Raw genomic sequence first — 21,281 nt, forward strand, 5'->3', positions numbered from 1 at the left:
GAGAGGCGCAAAAACAACGCATTGCACACGGACCAATGTTTCTCTATGGGGCAGCTCCTATCTGCAGTATATTTCTCGGCCGTTTGTTACGGGCTGAGAAAATCGCAGCATAGTGCGTTTGTCAGCATATTGCACAAAAAATCCACCAATGAAAGTCTATGGGGGCGAGAAAAATACAGATTACACACGGACCATGCGTGTGACTTGTGAGAAATACGCAGCGGTGTTCTAGAGAAAAGCCGGCAATTCAGTGCGGTGTACAGTAAAATCACACTGACAGAATACAATAGAATAGATAAAAGAAATGTCTACACATAGAATAGGTATGTTTATATATATATATACACTCACTGGCCACTTTATTAGGTACACCTGTCCAACTTCTTGTTAACACTTAATTTCTAATCAGCCAATCACATGGCGGCAACTCAGTGCATTTAGGCATGTAGACATGGTCAAGACAATCTCCTGCAGTTCAAACCGAGCATCAGTATGGGGAAGAAAGGTGATTTGAGTGCCTTTGAACGTGGCATGGCTGTTGGTGCCAGAAGGGCTGGTCTGAGTATTTCAGAAACTGCTGATCTACTGGGATTTTCACGCACAACCATCTCTAGGGTTTACAGAGAATGGCCCGAAAAAGAAAAAAAATCCAGTGAGCGGCAGTTCTGTGGGCGGAAATGCCTTGTTGATGCCAGAGGTCAGAGGAGAATGGGCAGACTGGTTCGAGCTGATAGAAAGGCAACAGTGACTCAAATCGCCACCCGTTACAACCAAGGTAGGCCTAAGAGCATCTCTGAACGCACAGTGCGTCGAACTTTGAGGCAGATGGGCTACAGCAGCAGAAGACCACACCGGGTACCACTCCTTTCAGCTAAGAACAGGAAACTGAGGCTACAATTTGCACAAGCTCATCGAAATTGGACAGTAGAAGATTGGAAAAACGTTGCTTGGTCTGATGAGTCTCGATTTCTGCTGCGACATTCGGATGGTAGGGTCAGAATTTGGCGTAAACAACATGAAAGCATGGATCCATCCTGCCTTGTATGGAGCATCTTTGGGATGTGCAGCCGACAAATCTGCGGCAACTGTGTGATGCCATCATGTCAATATGGACCAAAATCTCTGAGGAATGCTTCCAGCACCTTGTTGAATCTATGCCACGAAGAATTGAGGCAGTTCTGAAGGCAAAAGGGGTCCAACCCGTTACTAGCATGGTGTACCAAATAAAGTGGCCGGTGAGTGTATATATATATATACATATATATATATAATCATTGAGACACACATATATATATACTTACTATTATATATTTACTTACTAAATATATATATTTACTAGATGGTTGCCCGATTCTAACGTATCGGGTATTCTAGAATACGTAGGTAGTATATAGCACAGGCTATGTATTACATTGCACAGTGACGTAGTATATACCACAACTAACATAGTATATAGCAGAGCTACGTAGTATATAACACAGCCACGTAGTATATTGTAGAACCACATTGTATATTGCACTGGCATGCAGTATATTGCACAGCCACGTAGTATAAAACACAGTCACGTAGTGTACTGCACAGCTACGTAGTGTATTGCACAGGCACGTAGTATATTGGTCAGCCACGTAGTATATAGCAGAGCCACATAGTATATAACATAGCCACGTAGTATATTGTAGAGCCACGTAGTATATTGCACAGGCACGTAGTATATTGCACAGCCATGTAGTATATTGCACAGCCACGTAGTATATAACACAGTCACGTAGTGTATTGCACAGCTACGTAGTGTATTGCACAGCTATGTAGTATATTGGTCAGTGACGTAGTATATAGCAGAGCCACGTAGTATATTGTAGAGCTACGTAGTATATTGCATAGCTACGTAGTATATAGCAGAGCCACGTAGTATATAACATAGCCACGTAGTATATTGTAGAGGCACGTAGTATATTGCATAGCTACGTAGTATATTGCACAGCCACGTAGTATATAACAGAGCCACGTAGTATATTGCACAGTCGACGTAGTATATAACAGAACTGACACAGCCACATAGTATATTGCACAGCTACGTAGTATATAACACAGAGCACGTAGTATATTGCACAGCCACGTAGTATATTGGACAGTCACGTTGTATATTGCACAGTGATGTTGTATATTGCCCAGCTACATAGTATATAGCACAGAAATGTAGTATATAACAGAGCCCACGCAGTATGTAACACAGCCCACGTAGTATAGAGCAATGTGGGCACTATATGCGTGGTTAAAAAAGACTTAAAATAAAAAATAAACATATACTCACCTTCCGAAGGCCCCTTGAAGTCCTGGCGCCTGTGTGCGGTGCACGCGGCAGCTTCTGGTCCCAGGGTTGGTATGAGCGCAGGACCTGTGATGATGTCGCAGTCACATGACCGTGACGTCATGGCAGGTTCTTCTCGCATAGAATCCTTTGCATCGGAACCTGCCGCTTGCACTGCCGAGGACAGCGCGAAACGTTGGAAGGTGAGAATAACCTTTTTTTATTATTATTATTATTATTATTTGTAACATTAGATATTTGTACTATTGATGCTGCATAAAAGAGCATCAATAGGAGAGAGTTGGTCACACAGTGTTAATAGCTGCGTTAACGGAGTGCGTTACACCGTGGCATAACGCGATCCGTTAACGCTGCCATTAACCCTGTGTGAGGGCTGACTGGAGGGGATTATGGAGTGGGCACTGACTGAATCCCGCGTCAATGTCGCTGATTGGTCGAGGCCAGCAGGCGCGACCAATCAGCGAAGCGGTGGGACCGGAGCATTGCGAGCTGCAGGAGAATCACGCTTCGCTGATTGGTCGCTGCTGGCGTGCCGCAACCAATCAGAGACAGGCGCAGTCCAGCCTGAAGCATGGTTTTTGGGACTTAAATCACGCTTCGCTGATTGGTCGCGCCCAGCCGGCGCAACCAATCAGTGACATTGCCACGGGATTTAAATCCCGCTTCCCTGATTGCTCACGCCCAGCCGTTGCGACCAATCAGCGACATTGCCGCAGGATTTAAATCCCACTTCCCTGATTGCTCGCGCCCAGCCGGCGCGACCAATCAGAGACATTGCCGCGGGATTTAAATCCCGCTTACCTGATTGCTCGCGCCCAGCCGGCGCGACCAATGAGTGACATTGGCGCAGGATTTAAATCCCGCTTCCCTGACTGGTCGCGCCGGCTGGGTGGGACCAATCAGCGACATTGCCGCGGGATTTAAATCCCGCTTCCCTGATTGCTCGAGCCCAGCCGGCGCGACCAATCAGCGACATTGGCACGGGATTTAAATCCTGCCTCCCTGATTGCTCGCGCCCAGCCGGCGCGACCAATCAGCGACATTGGCGCAGGATTTAAATCGCGCTTCGTGATTTAAATCCCGCGCCAATGTCGCTGAATGGTCGCGCCGGCTGGGAAGCGGGATTTAAATCCTGCGGCAATGTTGCTCATTGGTCGAGGCCAGCCGTCGCGACCAATCAGCAAAGCGGTGGGACCGGAGCATTGCGAGCTGCAGGAAAAGCTGCTGCGGAGGCGACGGAAGGTGAGAATGTAATGATTTTTTTTTATTATTATTTTTAACATTATATCTTTTTACTATTGATGCTGCATAGGCAGCATCAATAGTAAAAAGTTGGTCACATAGGGTTAATAGCAGCGTTAACAGACTGCGTTACACCGCGTTATGCCGCGGTGTAACGCAGTCGGTTTATCGGACTGCTACAACACTATGTGGGTGGCAGGCACTGACTGGGGGGGGGGAGTATGGAGGGGGCACTGAGTGCAGGGGAGTAGGGAGCGGCCATTTCGTGGCCGAACTGTGCCGGTCGCTCCCAAGAGTGCATTGCGGTCTTGCGAGATGATGACGTAGCGGTCTCGCGAGACCGCACCTCATCATCTCGCGAGACCGCAATGCATGGACCTGAGCGTCGCGAGGAGCGGGAAAGGCCTGGGCTGCATCCAGGGGCTGACAGAAGGTGAGTATATAATGATTTTTTATTTTTTTATTATTTTTAGCATTAGATCTTTTTACTATTGATGCTGCATAGGCAGCATCAATAGTAAAAAGTTGGTCACACAGGGCTAATAGCAGCGTTAACGGAGTGCCTTACACCACGGTATAACGCGGTCCGTTTAGCGCTGCCATTAACCCTGTGTGAGCGCTGACTGGAGGGGAGTATGAAGCGGGCACTGACTGCGGGGAGGAAGGAGCGGCCATTTTGCCGCCGGACTGTGCCTGTCGCTGATTGGTAACGGCAAAACAGCCACGACCAATCAGCGACTTGGGATTTCCGTGACAGACAGACGACAGAAGGACAGACGGAAGTGACCCTTAGACAATTATATAGTACATATTTCATACAGCGCTACATAGCTTAAAAGCCGGTAATTCAATTGCCGGCTTTTGCTATCACCTTATCAAACCCGACAGGATATGAGACATGGTTTACATACAGTAAACCATTTCATATCTCTTATTTTTTACATATTCCGCACTAATAATGTAAGAAGTGTCTGTGTGCAAAATTTGGGAGCTCTAGGTGTTAAAATAAAAGATTAAATCACGGAAAAATCTGGCGTGGGCTCCCACGCAATTTTCTCCGCCAGTGTGGGAAAGCCAGTGACTGAGGGCAGATATTAATAGCCTAGAGAGGGACCATGGTTATTCATAATGTGTGTGTATTATTAACCCATTACTACTATTGGATTACATTAGCAAGGTGACATTAACCCTTTATTACCCCATATCCCACTGCTACAGAGGAGTTGGAAGAGGGAGGCTAAGTTCCAGAATAGGCACATCGTATAGATGTGCCTTTTCTGGGGTGGCTGGGGCAGATGTTTTTAGCCAGGGGGAGCAATAACCATGGTCCCTCTCTAGGCTATTAATATCTGCCCTCAGTCACTGGCTTTACCACTCTGGCGGAGAAAATTGCGCGGGAGCCCACGCCAGTTTTTTCAGTGATTTAACCCTTTATTTTAACACCTAGAGCCCCCAAATTTTGCACACAGACACTTCTAACATTAGTAGTGAGGAATATGTAAATAAATAAGGGATATGAAATGGTTTACTGTATGTAAACTATGCCTCATATCCGGTCGGGTTTGATAAGGAGATAGGAAAAGCCGGCAATTGAATTACCGGCTTTTTTGCTTTCAAGCGCTGTATTAAATAAATATAAATAAATATATATATGTGTCTCACAGACATATACATATATATATATAAACTGTATATATGTTTTCACGAATATTTGAGCCCATGGATCCATTCTATGTCCATTTTGCAAGCCGGCGAGAAAGTCTCGCCGTTCGGATGCGATACGGATGCCATACAGATGACACGGATAATTTTATGAGAAAAAATCGCATCCTTGCGTTGAATACGGATCACTGTTCAGGAACTTTTCCGCATATTACGCCTGTAAAAAACGGACCATATTTCCCTACGCTAAGTGTGACGCCGGCCTTAAGGCTTGCTCACACATTGTATTTCTAAAATCGCATTCATATGGTGCATTTTTTTTTCCTTGCGTTTTGTTACCTGCAATGTGTTTTTTTATTAACATCAGCAAGACAAGTCAGCATTTTGACTGCAGTTGTTCGCCATTGACATCACACTTGATTTCCAATACAGATTTCCAGTCATATCCTGCATTTCTATGCAGAAAAATCAAAGTATAAAGTATGTGTGAACATGCCCTTTGAGTGCAGAAAAAAGTGAGGATGGAGGCTTAGGGTGGGGTCACACTTGCGAGTGCAATGCGAGAAACTCGCGCGAGTCTTTCGCCTCAATACCCGGCACTGCCGCCGGCACTCCAGACCGGAGCGTGCGGATACATGTATTTCTATGCAGCTGAACGCTCCAGTACCGAGTGTCGGCGTCAGTGCCGGGTATTGAGTGTGACCCCGGCCTTAGTGTAAAATCCAATCAATGAGGCTGTAAGCAGCTTTTTCTTGCCTTTAATGAACGTGTTCCTTATCAAATAAGATCAAATGAATACATACAAAACTCTTCTTCTCCAATACCCGATCTCGCTAATACAGTAATTAATCTCTCACACATGGTGACGGACAGACGTCCTGGTGAATTTCTTCCAGTGGTCTGTTCTATTATGATGGCAATCGATACAAGATATGATTATGGCTAAACTCCTGGTGCTACATATGCTTTTGTAAAGTAAAATTACCAGAATAACATTTTCCAGACAGCAAAGAAGATCATATTATGAAGAAGTATAAAGAGACATTAATGCATTACCACCATGGCCAGTAGAAGGGTTATGGAGGAGACGGACCCACTCCTTTTAGCCTTGAGGAAAAGATTGCTATCTTATGACAATAACCATCTACTTATCTCCATCTCTGTGATCGGAGAAGGAAGAGTAAAATGCAATGACGTAGCCACATCTTTGCATGTCGCTCATGAATGCTATGGGGGAGTATGGGACTGGAAAATCTGTCTCCAGAGTTCACTATATAAGCTACTGTACATATGTTATAAAATAGATCTCTCAGACCAAATGAGGCTGGTGTACTTATTTTGAAAATCCATGACTATATAATCCTTTTTGAAAATATTGATATTAACATGAGCATTTCAGGATTCCAGTTTTAACTTCTACTCTGTGCTCATTTTCATAGATGGCAGGGAAACGTTAAAAAAGGTTTATACAGCCATACATATTTTTTAAGTAAGTACACCAGCCACTTTACATTCACGAGATTCATTTACTAATGTATGTATATGCAGTTTTGTGTTGTGAAATTTGGTTCACGATCATGAGTTTGTACTGGACCTGTAATTGTGGCTGGTAATCTTATGTAGCCCTCTGGTATGTGAGTATTGGACACGATGACCCCGGAGGTGCCTTCCTACTCTCACATTCTATTGTGTCTGGTACTGTTGTTCTGACTATGTGCCTGGCACTGCTAATGGCTGTGGTAGCTAGTGATATTACATGGTCAGAGTGGATAGCAACTGTTTCCATCTTAGTATAGTCTGTAGAACATAATGACGAATAACTTATTTGAAAATTAACTTTCTCCAACTATTCAGAGATATGACCTTGGTTTTTCTGCACAGTAAATTGAGACAATGTGAGTAGCAGCTTTCTGAACATCTCCTACCCGGGAGCTTCATAAGCTTTTGTTAGCTGGTAAAAAGGTAACACTGACATGTAAATCCCACTGTATGAAGGTCCTATAGAAAGCTTCTGTGCAGATTTAGCCCTTTATCCTTTGCTTTGGCCTGTGGAAATGAAGGTCCATTCACTTCCTTTCAAGATTAGCTTACAACGCACATGTAAATCACATGGAGGGCAATCCGTACTGCACACATGTAGATCACATGGAGGGCAATCAGTACTGCACACATGTAGATCACATGGAGGGCAATCAGTACTGCACACATGTAGATCACATGGAGGGCAATCAGTCAATGATCATTTCCTTTCTTCCCTAATGGAGAAACTCCACAATTGAGCACAACTTTATATTAAGTTATATAGGTTAGAAATTCTTTCTGGATTTATTTCTTATTAGATCTGTAAAGTGGTTGCTACTTTGTTTTTCTGATGAGGAGCTCCAACCCTCAAGCATAGACATATTGGAAATATAAAAGCCTGGCTACATGTGGCCACCACTAGAGGGAGCATAGGAGCTTACTGAATACTGCAATGCACCGACTGTAATATTAGGACAGTGTAATAATTATAGGGGATAACTCAGGAGACTCTTTGCGTGGAACAAGACAACTACAGGACACAGTTTTATAAGTGGTAAAGTCTATATTATCACATGGTGATTCAAACAGGTGCAGAGAGAAACTCATGTCCACAACACTTGGTGTAAATATCAAATGCAGCTCAGCAGTCTATAGGGAACTTCAGAGGAAAATGCAATCACGCAGAAAGTCTATGAAGCACAATTATTCTTGAGGATACTTGACACGAATAAATCCTTGTCTTAGTCCAAACACAGATAGATAAGCTTATAAGGCAGTTCAAATCATATCTTAGCTCAACCAGGGAGGCCTGGTTAATAGTCTCAGGTCTTTGCAGAGCAGCAAACGCTTACATGTCCAGCAAATGCAGATGGAAGTAAACATGAGCAGCAGATGAAGGAGGATTACTGGAAACTGGTGTATGCAGCAGGAACTGAGAGCAGAGTAGCAGGATCACCACACAGGTTCACAGGAGCAGGTATATAGCCAGGGAGCCACCAGCGTCAGGAGCTGGATGCAAGGCAGAATACTCTAGCACAGACTGAAGGCTGGGGTGGAGTTTTATAGCAGGAAGACACAGTGCACATGAGACCAAAGACGCCATCTTGGAAAAGGGCAGTAATGCACAAAAGGTAAAAAATGTTCAGAGTCCTGACAGACAGTAGGTAGTGGTGGTAGTAGTAAGCTCTATTGGCAGCTGCAAATTATTAGGTTTTCTCTTAAATCTATGTCAAAGCAGAGAATTTTGATCTTTATCTCGAGAAAAAATGAGGTTAAACTGACAGAGAAGTATAAAGAAATCAGTTGGCACAGAGTAGGCATAAAATTATATAGTGATAATTGGTGGTAATTCACTCGTATGCTCATAGAATTCCAGGATTCTGCTAAATCAGTAATATAACCCAAAATAAAAATATGATTTTTTTTCCTGTTTCCCTGTAAACAATGTTTGCTGGTTCTCTACATATATATATACTGAATAGGGAGCTAGTTTATATGCTGACAGCGCTCTTCTGAATGTCACTGCACACCTGTGAGCATTTCTTGCCTGGTCCAATGGAAATAAGGAAGGGCATCAAATCAGCTCCATTCTTAGGCAGAACAATGCAATGATCAGAACTGTTGCTTTAATCACCATGTAAAAACGCAGAGAGATTATCTGGTAACAGAAACCGGCTACAGAACACCAGCAAAATGAGGCGGAACATCTGCTTAATTCTTTATAAAATAACTTTATCGAATTTGCACTGGACATTTCCTTTTCCGAAATCTCAGCTCATCCCCTGGAAGCACATTATTTCCTCTCGTGATTCAATTGCCTCCTACTGATGTTTATCTGGGGCTTCTGGACGCCTTTCCCTGCATTAATCTGAGAGCAGACTATAGTGACTGCAACAGGTTACAGTCAATCCTCTAAATGGTTTCGTATGAAGCAATAGGAAAAAAAATAAAAGGTTTGCGTTTTCTATATTTAGCAGCCTTATAAGTGCTTCTTCCTGACTTTTTAGGACAGCCAAGATAATGCAATTAAGGCAAAACTGAAGCTAAAGTCAAACCATGGCCACAGGGAGATTTATTTCAGACGCGGCTCGTATAAAGAAGTTTCTGTTAGGAATGAAGGGTAAATCCTGAGTAACCTATTCACTGGAACTCGGGAATAAAAGGCGCTCGGTTCCAAGAGAAACCAATGGCTATGTTTTATCAACACCCATCATTCCAAGAAATTGAATGACTGCTCTTGGTAATGAAGACATAAATAGCAATGAAGTAATAATCTATTCATATGATTTTACAGCAATGACTCTTATGTGTTGGGTTCCCATTAATGTAACTTCGCTGCCGGTCATCCTATACATCATATACATTATTATACTTGTGAAACGAAAAAGGAATATTCTATGCCAAAGGTACAGACATTATTCCAATCAAATACATATTTCAGCAAATAATAAAAAATAACGAACCAGGCAGGTTAAACCTAAACTGGTAATAAACATTTGTAACATTATCAGTAGTATTCCTATATTAAAGATATTCTTCATTGCTGCCACATCCAGGAACATGGTCAATGACTCCCCATGGATATGTCCTATTCAGGTTGGTCTGCAGGTGGGAAAGAAAAGACCTTCCACTGAAAATCTATGCAGGCATGGGTGTAGAAATGGGGTCCCATGTAATGTAGCACAGGAGCATCAAAACAAAATGTGAACAGGAAAAGTGGCCTAAATGATCAAGGAAGAACTACAAACGCCACAAGCATAATCTAAAATATCAATTGCAGTTTCATTCCGATAATCTTTTACATGAACATTCACAAAGGCCCAAAAAGCGCATTTAGTTCAAATTCTAGGTCCCCACAAGTCTATGTATAAAACACATAACAGAACTTAAGAAGAAGCTAAACACTTAACTAGATCAAACATATCCCTCTCCCATACATTATGTTTCCAAACGGTTTCAAGTCAATATAAATATAAGATGAATAACTATCATAACAATCTAGTACGGTATACATCCCAGTTGTATCATACAGTATTCTGTAGCTCAACTATGCATAATACATCAAATAAAAGATATATTAATGAAACCAGCTATATGCGAGTCTGCGAAAATATTTATTATGTGTATTATTCAATCGGATTAGTTTAAAGCTTCCTTGAGGTGGTAAAATGTATTTCAAACCGTTGGCTTTACCTTTTCTGAGAGCGTGCATGGGACTTTTTGTACTTCTGGTCTGTTACACACTGCTCAGAGGAACATAAAGCCAAATACCCCTTCGCTAGCCTTCCTGTAGTATTGGGAACAGACGATCTGTCCAGGGTGCTGAACAATCTATTGACTCTTTCAAAGTTTACACAGGTCACAAGTTTCAGCTATGGTACAGACGGAGGCGAAGAAGGGTAGCATAGTAATACATACAGGACTTCCAGAGAGGACTGAAACTTTATCATTCTCTATAAAAAGTAGATTCCTTCTCAATCTTTCTCACATAACGAAGAAATCACTGATCTACCTCAACACGATCTGCTATAAAACAATTGATCGATGACATTCCTTACATTTCATCTACTATCTAGACTAGGATTTTGCAGGGACTACACCATTTCACATATTCCTTTGCATTATAAATATGTAAGTGTAGATGAAGCGTTACAAGCAGGCCTCTCATTAATGAATGTAAAACCCTGAAGAGGAAGCAAACTGCAATGCTTTCTTTTAAAGGCAGCAAATTGACTCAGTATTAGAGAAACCTGCATACATGGAGAGAGAGATTTCACAATCCTAACTCACCACTAGAATTCTTGCTCTGTTTCAGGCGCTTTCCACATAGACACTGCAGCATATGCACTCCTTTCTTCAGGAAATGCCCAAGAATCTTCATTGATTGACTTTTTTCTGATTCCTTGACAGATTCACAATGTGAAGAAGTCAGCAGCACATCATCCAATGCATGGGTCTTACGGTCGTGGCATCGACTGGGCTTTGGTTTGTTAGTAGCATTCGCGACCAGAGGATTAAAAACTGTTCAAACGTGACATGTTGGGACTTTTCAATGAAGGCAGTTTGCCAAAAGGGGCCGAGTCTGGGAGATCTTTGTGAGGACGTCAGATGGAAAACATTGAATCTCCTCCTAGCCCAGCCTCCTCCAACAAAGCCTGGCTCTCTAAACAACAGCAGCCACTGCACACATAGCTCGGTGTATACAGTAGCTGATAGGAGGAGGCTAGGAAACAGAGCAAATGAGCATACAGAGACAGGCGGATACTTAATAGCTGTATCCATAAGTTACAGATCTGAAAAAGCATCTCTCTGTGCAATATATGAGAGTCATGACATCCTAGTGAAGGCTGAACGCTCAGCTTACTCTTACAGGTGGGGCGTGACATGCTTGGAAAGAAGGAAAGAACTGACATGCATGCCTCTTATTGTCTGGCCAAGTCTCTTGTAATAAGATGATACAGTGAAAATAATTAAAATTTAATACACTTTATACTTACATTGTTGATAGATTTGATCAATGTTAGAGAAGATGCAACAGGTTGTGCGAAAGTGACGTGTGACATCTATATAAGTTTTTAGACTATGTATCCTATTAGGAGCGGAGGCTTTACCTGGCTGCACTAAATGTGTTCTTTCTATGATAAAAATGTATCTTGTTCTAGGCGTAGAGTCAGAAGTAATACGGTACATTACACTGCTGTCTGCGCTGGTTTCACATAATAATCACTGTGTATACGACTACCTAGTAAACTATTAAAGCCCATCCCTACGCAACAGAGTCATCGCTGGTAAAAATCACTTGTTGCTGTTCCGTTCAGGATGTGGAAAGATGTTTTATTACTCACAGATTCTAATCAACTTACAGTATACGTTAAAATATAGTTAAAGTTAACCTATCAGGCAATTCGTGCTGACCAAAGCGTGGGCTGCTCGCTTGGAGTCAGGTATGTTATACATGGAAACACTCCGGCATTTCAGAGAAAGTGTACTTTGAATTTCCGGGTGGGAACTATAGCCAGAGATTAATCTAGTCCGGCTCCAACCCCAGCATTGAGGCATAGGCATTTGGTGAGTATAACTGTGTTTGTTATTTTTAAATAAAAAATTAAAAGTGTGTTTTGTTTTATTTCTAACTAAGGACTTTATTCTTGCTGTGTCTTTATTTACCTTATAACTATAGAATTAGTAATGGATAGGTGCCTTATAGACGCATCTCCATTACTAAGCCGTGGCCTTGATGTCACCTGACAATACAAAGGTGACATCAACCCCACAAATATTAACCTCACATGCCATCACTACAGGGCAAGTGGGAAGAGCTGGGCAAAGCACCAGAGTTGGCGCATCTAATAGATGTGCCTTTTCTGGGCAACTGCGGGCTGCTATTTTTAGGCTGGGGGGGGCAATATCCATGGCCCCTTACCAGCCTGAGAATACCAGCCCCCAGCTGTCTGTTTTAGCAAGGCTGGTGGTCAAAAATGGTGGGGACCCCATGCCATTTTTTTAAATTATTTCAATAATTAAAAAATATGGTGTGGGAACCCCTCTATTCTTGATAACCAGCCTTGTTGAAGCTGACAGCTGAGGGTTGCAGCCCCAAGCTGTGAGTTTTGCCTGCCTGGTTATCAAAAATACAGGGGAACCCACACCAGGTTTTTTTATTATTATTTATTTACAGTGCAGGAGCCGGCTAGTGAATACACCCATCAGCCACTCCTGCGCTCATTGTTATTAGCGGTAGCCGGTGTTGGATGATGGGAGCTGTAGTCCCATCAGCTGACACAAATGACCGGAGGTAAACTTTATACCTCCGATCACAGCTGAGAGCTCACATTGTCTTTTGACAGTGTGGGATCCGCTGCTCTCTGACCAGCGGGGATGATTTCACCGCCAATCAGAAGTGTTTGCGGCGCTGTCATGCACATGACAGTGTGACAAACACCCGGTGTTCGGGCAGCCGAACCCGAACAGTAACATGGGCCTCCTGATGAAGTCTGTGTTCGGTGTCAGTGCCCAAACAGTAGGAGTTCAGTACGGACACCGAACTTTACTGTTTGGGTTCGCCCATCTCTATATGGAACAACACAAAAAACAGTGGAGAAAAAAAAAGCAAATAGAACATAATTTCACACCGAACCTCCAAAATGGGCCAGACAAAATTGTTGGCACCTTTCCAAAAATGTGGTGTTTCAAGTATGTCATTCAAACTCACCTGTGGCAAGCAACAGGTGTGGGCTATACAAAAATCACACCTGAAACCATATAAAAGGGGAGAAGTTGACTCAATTGTTGAAAAATATCAACAATCTCAAGGTTACATGTCCATGTTCAGAGATCTCGATGCTCCTTTGTTCATGATGGCCAACATAATCAAGAAGTTTTCAATCCATGGCACCATAGCTAATCTCCCTGGATGTGAGTGGCAGAGAAAAATTGATGAAAGGTTACAATGCAGGATAGTCTAGATGGTGGATAAGCAGCCCCAATCAAATTCCAAAGAAATTCATGCTGTCCTGCAGGCTCAGGGTGCATCTGTCATAGGTTTACCGAAAGAAAGAGGGGTCAGAAGACCGCAGTGTCTAATTTCACATACTCCTGCACTAATTAGAAGCACTTCACCATCATATTAAACAGTGCAGGTTTCTGCTAGCAGTGCAGGGATTAATCTGTTCATTTGAGAGTTCCTGGAACTTTTTTGCTTTGATGGTATCAGTTGTTCAGTATTGGCCTCTCCTCTCTGCTATATATACTTGCCTCTGGCAATCACGGATTACCAGTGTTAGTTTCATAATGCCTGGTTCTCAAGTTGGAGGTGTTGTTTGTTTGAGAAGGCATCTGGGATGTTGAACAGAAGATTGTTGCTTGGTTATCTGTCTGCATATCCTCATCCTGTCCTATTTGGTTTTTGTTTCCTTTACTTCACGGTATTCCATTCTACTGTCTTATTAGTGCATATTTGTATGATTGGTATTTTTGTTTATCCCTGTATGTCTTCCCTTGTTAGTCTGGTTTGTGTCCACATGAACTATCCGTCGACATTTGAATGAAATGAATTGCTATGGCAGGAGACCCAGGAGGACCCCACTACAGACACAGAGACATATATAAACTAGACTTCAGTTTGCCAAAATGTACATGAGTAAGCCATGATCCTTCTGAAAAAAAGCATCTTGTGGACAAATGAGAGCAAAATAGAGCTTTTGGGTAAAGCATAATATTCTACTGTTTACTGAAAATGGAATTAGGCTTACAAAGAAAAGAACATAGTACCCACAGTCAAATATGTTGGAGGTTCAAATCTGAAGATTACCAAAGGATTTTGGGTTGCAATGTAGTGCCTAGTGTCAGACAGCTGGTTTTATGTCCTAGGTCATGGGTTTTCCAGCAGGACAATAACCCCAAACATACTTCAAGAAGCACCCAGAAATGGATGGACACAACGTGCTGGAGAGTTTTGAAGTGGCCAGCAATGGGTCAGGATCTAAATCCCATTGAACAGCTGTGGAGAGATCTTAAAATTACTGTTGGGAGAAGCACCTTTCAAATATGAGAGATCTGAAACAGTTTGCAAAAGAAGAATGGTCCAAATTCCAGTTGAGAGGTGTAAAAACGTATTTATGGTTATAGGAAGTGATTGATTGCAGTTCTTTATTCCAAAGGGTGTGCAATCAAATATTAAGTTGAGGGTGGCAACAATTTTGTCCTGTCCATTTTTGAGGTTTTGCATGAAATTCTGTCCAATTTGCCAGTTTTTCTCTTTTTTTAGTGTTGTTCCAATACAAAGATAATAAGTATTTGGAAAATGAGTGGTTTTATAGAATCATAAAATGCTATGTGCATGAGTGCCCTTTGGATTTGTATGAACAATACTTTGTATTATTCAGCTTTAAGGGAATCTGTCAGCAGGATTTCAACTTCCAAACTATTTATATGAGCATGTAGGTCTTTCAAAGACAAGTGCAGCAATACCTTTGATGGACAGTCCATTCCCATTACTGAAAAATCAGCATTTGAACTGATATGCAACATAGCCTGAAAGCTCTTCCTAAGTCTTATTCTTCTGCTCTATTCGCTGCCCAGTGCTGCCTCTTTCTGCTTGACTGACATTACAAGCAGATGCCATGCCCCCCCATACCATCAGTGATTGTGGAAACATCAACAAGTATCTACAATCAGTGATGGTTTGGGGAGCAATGTCATCTGCTGGTGTAGGTCCACTGTGTTTTATGAAGACCAAAGTCAGCGCAGCCATCTACCAGGAAACTTTATAGCACTTCATGCTTCCCTCTGCCGACAAGCTTTCTGGAGATGGAAATTTCATTCTCCAGCAGGACTTGGCACCTGTCCACACTGCCAAAAGTACCAATTCCTGGTTTAATAAACAACAATATTACTGTGCTTGATTGGAGAAGCAAACTTGCCTGACCCTAACCCATAGGGAGTCTATGGGGTATTGTGAAGAGGAAGATGAGAGACACCAGACCCAACAATGCAGAGGAGCTGAAAGCTGCTATCAAAGCAACCTGGGCTTCCATAACACCTCAGCAATGCCACAGGCTAATCACCTCCATGCCATGCCACATTGATGCAGTAATTGATGCAAAAGGAGACCTGACCAAGTATTGACTGCATTTACTGAAAATATATTTCAGTAGGCTAACATTTCAGAATTTAAAATCATCTTTCAGGCTGGTGTTATGAAGTATTCTAATTTACTGAGACAATGACTTTTGGGTTTTCATTGGCTGTAAGCCATAATCATCAACATTAACAAAAACAAAACACTTGAAATAGATCACTCTTTTTGTAATGACTCTTATCTAATATTTGAGTTTCACTTTTTGTATTGAAGAACTGAAATAAATTCAATTTTTGATGATATTCTAATTTTGTGAGATGCACCTGTATATACCTAGCGTATGTCAATATGGACAAGTAATGTCCAAAAAGATATGTTCTGTTTCCGAAATCTATTCTGCATTTTAGGAATGAGGCATAGACGTTTGCACCATCTATAAGTATGCCAGATACTATGCCTTTCCAACAACATTCTGTAAAATATTAAAGGGGTTGTCCACTACTAGGATAACATGTTCTTAAACTAAATGGTTGTCCTAGTAGTGGATAAACCCATTAAGGTCAAACTCCAAAATAATCAGCATCATATACTCGCCTATGAAATATTACTGCTCACTAAATTACTTATAACTTTTAACAATGACTTTGAGGCAAGAAACCAAAGGCTGGAAAATCTATTCAAAGCCACAAATGACTTGGTATTTTACAGTAAAAAGAAGAAAAAAAAAACTGCTCATAGATAGTTACATCATTTTTTTGTTCCTTTAAGCATTGCAAGCCACATTACTAACACCCAACTATTAAGTAAGGTAGGGTTAAGGAGAATTAGCCATCCATCAGTGCAAGTTATAATTGTCTCTCCTGGGATTCATAGACTATAAGACATTTTCCATACACTTTTAGCTTTCATTGCCAGAGCGCTGACAACTCACTGATAGGGACGTACAATGCTGTGTTTATTGTCAGATAAAAATAAAATAATTGCAAATGTTGAGATTATGACTAGTAATCTGTGAAATTAAGCAGGTTGGAAACTCCTATTGAGTATAGAAATCTAATTACAGTATTTGCCACCATAGCAACAGTTGTTTTGTGCGTTAGACCCAAGGAGGAGGGCAAGACGCTGCAATGGGCTGTGGAAAAATGATCGGAAATGACAGATGCTAAATCTCAAAGAGGGAATTCCCAGGCTCCTGAGATAAGCCCAAGATACGATCTGTTCTTTCCTATCCCAAATGGCCAGCACACAGGTGGTGCACACACAAATGAGCACCAGTTGTAAGGGAAGCATTTATATAAAGGGACAGGCAACTATATAAACAGGCCACACAAGCCTGTACAGTCAGGGCTATGACATAAATGGCAAGAACATCCAAATACATGGTCTTAGAGCTATAAAGGAAAGGACCGAGCTGGGATCAAAGGACACTGATGGCACTTTACTGTAATAAATTAAATGATTCTCAGACTACGTCCCCACGGTCAGTAATCGGCAGCGCTTTGGACGCAGCACATGTCCGCTGCATCCAAAGCGCTGCCGGCTTCTGTTCATTGAACCATGCGGAATCACCGCTCTCAATACAATACTGAGCGCCTCCGCAAGATAAATAAACATGCGGTCTGGAAACACGCGCCGCATGTCCACCTCCTCAGGGAAGCCGCGGGTGCCGGTGCATGCATAGTGGGAATGGGAGTTCTTGAAATCCCATCCACTATGCTGTAACGTCTGGCTGCTGCGGATTGGACGTTGAGGATGTACACAGCGTCCAATCCGCAGCGTTTACTGATCATGGGAACATACCCATACTCTGACAGCTGCTTCACCTCCTAAAATGCAAGTAAAAATAAATAGAAATATAAATACATATAAATTATTAATAATAATAATTAAGTGCAGCATTTAAGAATCCACTTTGGGTCAGAGTCACATGACCAATTTTCTCTCCGCTGAGACAATCGGTCCGATTATGCTCATCCCACTCTGAGAATAGTCTGATCTGATTTTCTCGGAAGTGGAGAAAAAGACAAGTATATCTTCTATATGCAGTGTGCCTGTGAAAATTGGACATCATCCGAGTACTGTTCGATGTTTTCCATGGACCCATAGATATGAATGGCTGACTTGTCCATGCTGCTAATTTTCTTTGGGTCACATTGATCAAAGGAAACAATCAGACATGTGCACTGCCTCATTGAATAAAATGGGGATGAGTGCTATCCGTCAAAACGATGAATAGCACTTGTCCGATTTTTGCAGTTGTGTGCCCCAGAAGCATATATGCTACCAGTGATAAAGCTCTTATGGCTCTTACTGTCTGCTGTCCTTTAACCCCTCTATGGGCAGTGTGAACTTTGGCAAGGCTTCTTCATTTCACTGGCACAGCTCCAGTATACTTGCTACCCTGACTTGAGAGAAATCAAAAACACTCTTGCTTTGTTTTTTTTTAATATGTCCAGAAAATGGTCTAGTTGTTTTTCATGTGCTCAGGCCCATATTGGCAATCTGCCAAGGCAGACAGATGCCCGCCGGGATGTCAGCTCTGAGCTACAAAATGGGCCACTGGACCTTAAAAACTTCTGACTAGGCCCTGTGTGTGTGCGTGGCCCTTTGTCATTGTGAGCAAGCAGGAGTTTGAAAAGGCTACTGCGGCGCACATGCCTCTGTCTGATGCTGGCCAGCTCTCCTCACCAATCCCCAGCATCTGCTGCTCAGCACCTCCGACGCTGGCTGGACAGTGGGCCCACCTCATCCTCCCCCATCTCAGGGACCTGAGTACCAAGATGAAAACTTTTTTATGTATATACAGCATTTGCAGTTTGAACTATATAATGTATATTGACTGCTGTGTATACAATATATAGGTGATACTGCTGTATATAATCACAGTTTCACCTATATAACGTATATACAGCAGTCTATATACTGTACATTATATTGATGATACTGCGACTTCTGTTCATATACATTATATAGGTTATACTGTGACTGCGTAAAAATATATAATGTTAAAAATAATAAAAAAACAAAAAACAAAAGAATGCCTTGCGGCAATGACCCGTGATGATGTAGCAGTCTGCCGAGACTGCTACATCATCACTTGTTATTGCCGCAAGGCATTACTGGGAACAGAGCGTTGCGACGAGCATCACTAAAGGCCTGGGCTGGATCCAGGGGCCGCCGGAAGGTGAGTATAACTAATTTTTATTTTAATTCTTTTTTAACAGGGATATGGTGCCCACATTGCTATATACTACGTGGGCTGTGTTCTATACTACGTGGGCTGTGTTCTATACTGCGTGGGCTGTGTTATATACTGCGTTGGCTGTGTTATATACTGTGTGGGCTGTGTTATATACTACCTCGCTGTGCTATATACTAAGTGGGCTGTGCTATATCTTACGTGGCTGTGCAATATACTACATGGTTGTGTTATATACTACGTGGCTGTGTTATATACTGCATGGGCTGTGGCATATGCTACATGGGCTGTGGTATATACTGTGTGGGCTGTGTTATATACTGCGTGGGCTGTGCTATATACTATGTGGGCTGTGCTATATACTACGTGGGCTGTGTTATATACTGTGTGGTCTGTGCTATATACTACGTGGCTGTGCTATATGCTACGTGGCTGTGTTATAAACTACGTGGCCTGTGCTATATACTGCGTGGTCTGTGCTATATACTACGTAGGCTGTGCTCTACACTACATGGGCTGTATAATATACTGCATGGGCAGTGTAATATTCTGCGTGGGCTGTGCTATATACTAGGTGGGCTGTGCTCTATACTATGTAGCTGTGCTATATACTACGTGGCCGGCCGCGAACAATCAGTGACAGGCACAGTCCGGCCGAATCCTGTGTATTCATTGCATTATTCTGAAATCTTCATAAATAAACTACATACATATTCTAGAATAACAGATGCGTTAGAATTGGGCCACCATCTAGTCTATATATATAATTGTCTAAGGGGCACTTCCGTCTGTTTGTCTGTTTGTCTGTCTGTCTGTCTGTTTGTCTGTTACGGAAATCCCGCGGCTGACTGGTCACGGCACAGCCCGGCCGAGAATTAGTCCCTCCCTACTTCCGTCCAGTCAGTGCCTGGTGCCCGCTCCATACTCCCCTCGAGCGCTCACACAGGGTTAATGGCAGCGTTAACGGACCGCGTTATGCCGCGGTGTAACGCACTCCGTTAACGCTGCTATTAACCCTGTGTGACCAACTTTTTACTATTGATGCTGCCTATACAGCATCAATAGTAAAAAAATCTAATGTTAAAAATAAAAAAACAAAAAACCTGCTATTCTCACCTTCCGCCGTCCGCCGATGCGCGCGCGGCTGCCGCCAGCTTCCGTTCCCAGAGATGAATTGCGAAATTACCCAGAAGACTTAGGGGTCTCATGAGCTGTGCTATATATTACGTGGGCTGTGTTATATACTGCGTGGGCTGTGTTATATACTGCGTGGCCTGCGTTATATACTGCGTGGCCTGTGCTATACATTACGTGGGCTGTGTTATATACTACGTGGCTATGTTATATACTGCGTGGCTGCTATATACTACGTGGCTCCTATATACTACGCGGCCTGTGCTATATACTATGTGGCTGCTATATACATACATACATACATACATACATATTCTAGAATACCCGATGCGTTAGAATCGGGCCACCATCTAGTCTAATATATAAAGCTGAATGTGTGTGTGTGTGTATGTGTGTATGTCCGGGATTGGCATCTGCACCGTCGCAGCTACAGTCACACGTCTGGACCCTGAGAGTGTCATAGGCTATGTTGTGAGGCGAAATTTTAACCCCACGCGTTCCAATTCACCAAACAATTTTGCCCCTATCTACATAATGGGGAAAAAGTGAAAGGAAAAGTGTTGGAGGCAAATTGACAGCTGCCAGATGTGAACAAGGGGGACTTAAAAAGTGAGAGCGATGGCGCCAAAGGGTATACACCGTACAGTTGCTAAGGTGGGGCCCCGACATGGGATACTCACCACACATGGGGATATGAACACACACAAAAAATGCGCCACACACTACCACGTGCTTGAACACATATACCACCCTCAGCACACATTTCACCACACATACACCAACCTCGCCACATGAAAGTCGAAACACAAAAGTTGCCGCTCAAAACTCGCCACGCGCAAAACTCGCCACATGCAAAACTAGGCTCACGCAAAACTCGCCACACATGCAAAACTCACCTCATGGAAAATTCGCCACACACAAAACTTGTACACGCAGAAAAATTGCCACATGCACAAAAGTTGCAACACATGCAAAAGTTGCCTCACACAAAACTTGCACATCCTCAAAACACACCACACATAAAACTCGCCACGCACAAAACTCGCCATGCGCAAAACTTGCTGCACACAACTTGCTACACTAACCTGTCACATGCAACTCGACACACAAAAAGT

At 42.6% G+C, this 21,281-nt stretch overlaps 1 protein-coding gene across 2 annotated transcripts in view; it reads right to left on the minus strand.

Annotated features, from left to right (window-relative positions):
* FGF12 (fibroblast growth factor 12) overlaps nucleotides 1–21,281 on the minus strand; it is a 628,397-nt gene that overhangs the window by 431,936 nt on the left and 175,180 nt on the right. The window contains exon 1 of one of the 2 annotated variants that reach the window (XM_077290311.1): nucleotides 11,045–11,426. The exons of the other annotated variant lie outside the window; for it this stretch is intronic. Coding sequence (XP_077146426.1) covers nucleotides 11,045–11,135 — 91 coding nt within the window. The 5' untranslated portion in view covers nucleotides 11,136–11,426. Of the gene's footprint in view, nucleotides 1–11,044; nucleotides 11,427–21,281 lie in introns of those variants that run through there. 2 annotated transcript variants of the gene reach the window in all.

Source organism: Ranitomeya variabilis, chromosome 2, assembly GCF_051348905.1.
Source record: "Ranitomeya variabilis isolate aRanVar5 chromosome 2, aRanVar5.hap1, whole genome shotgun sequence".
NCBI classification, from domain to species: Eukaryota; Metazoa; Chordata; class Amphibia; order Anura; family Dendrobatidae; genus Ranitomeya; species Ranitomeya variabilis.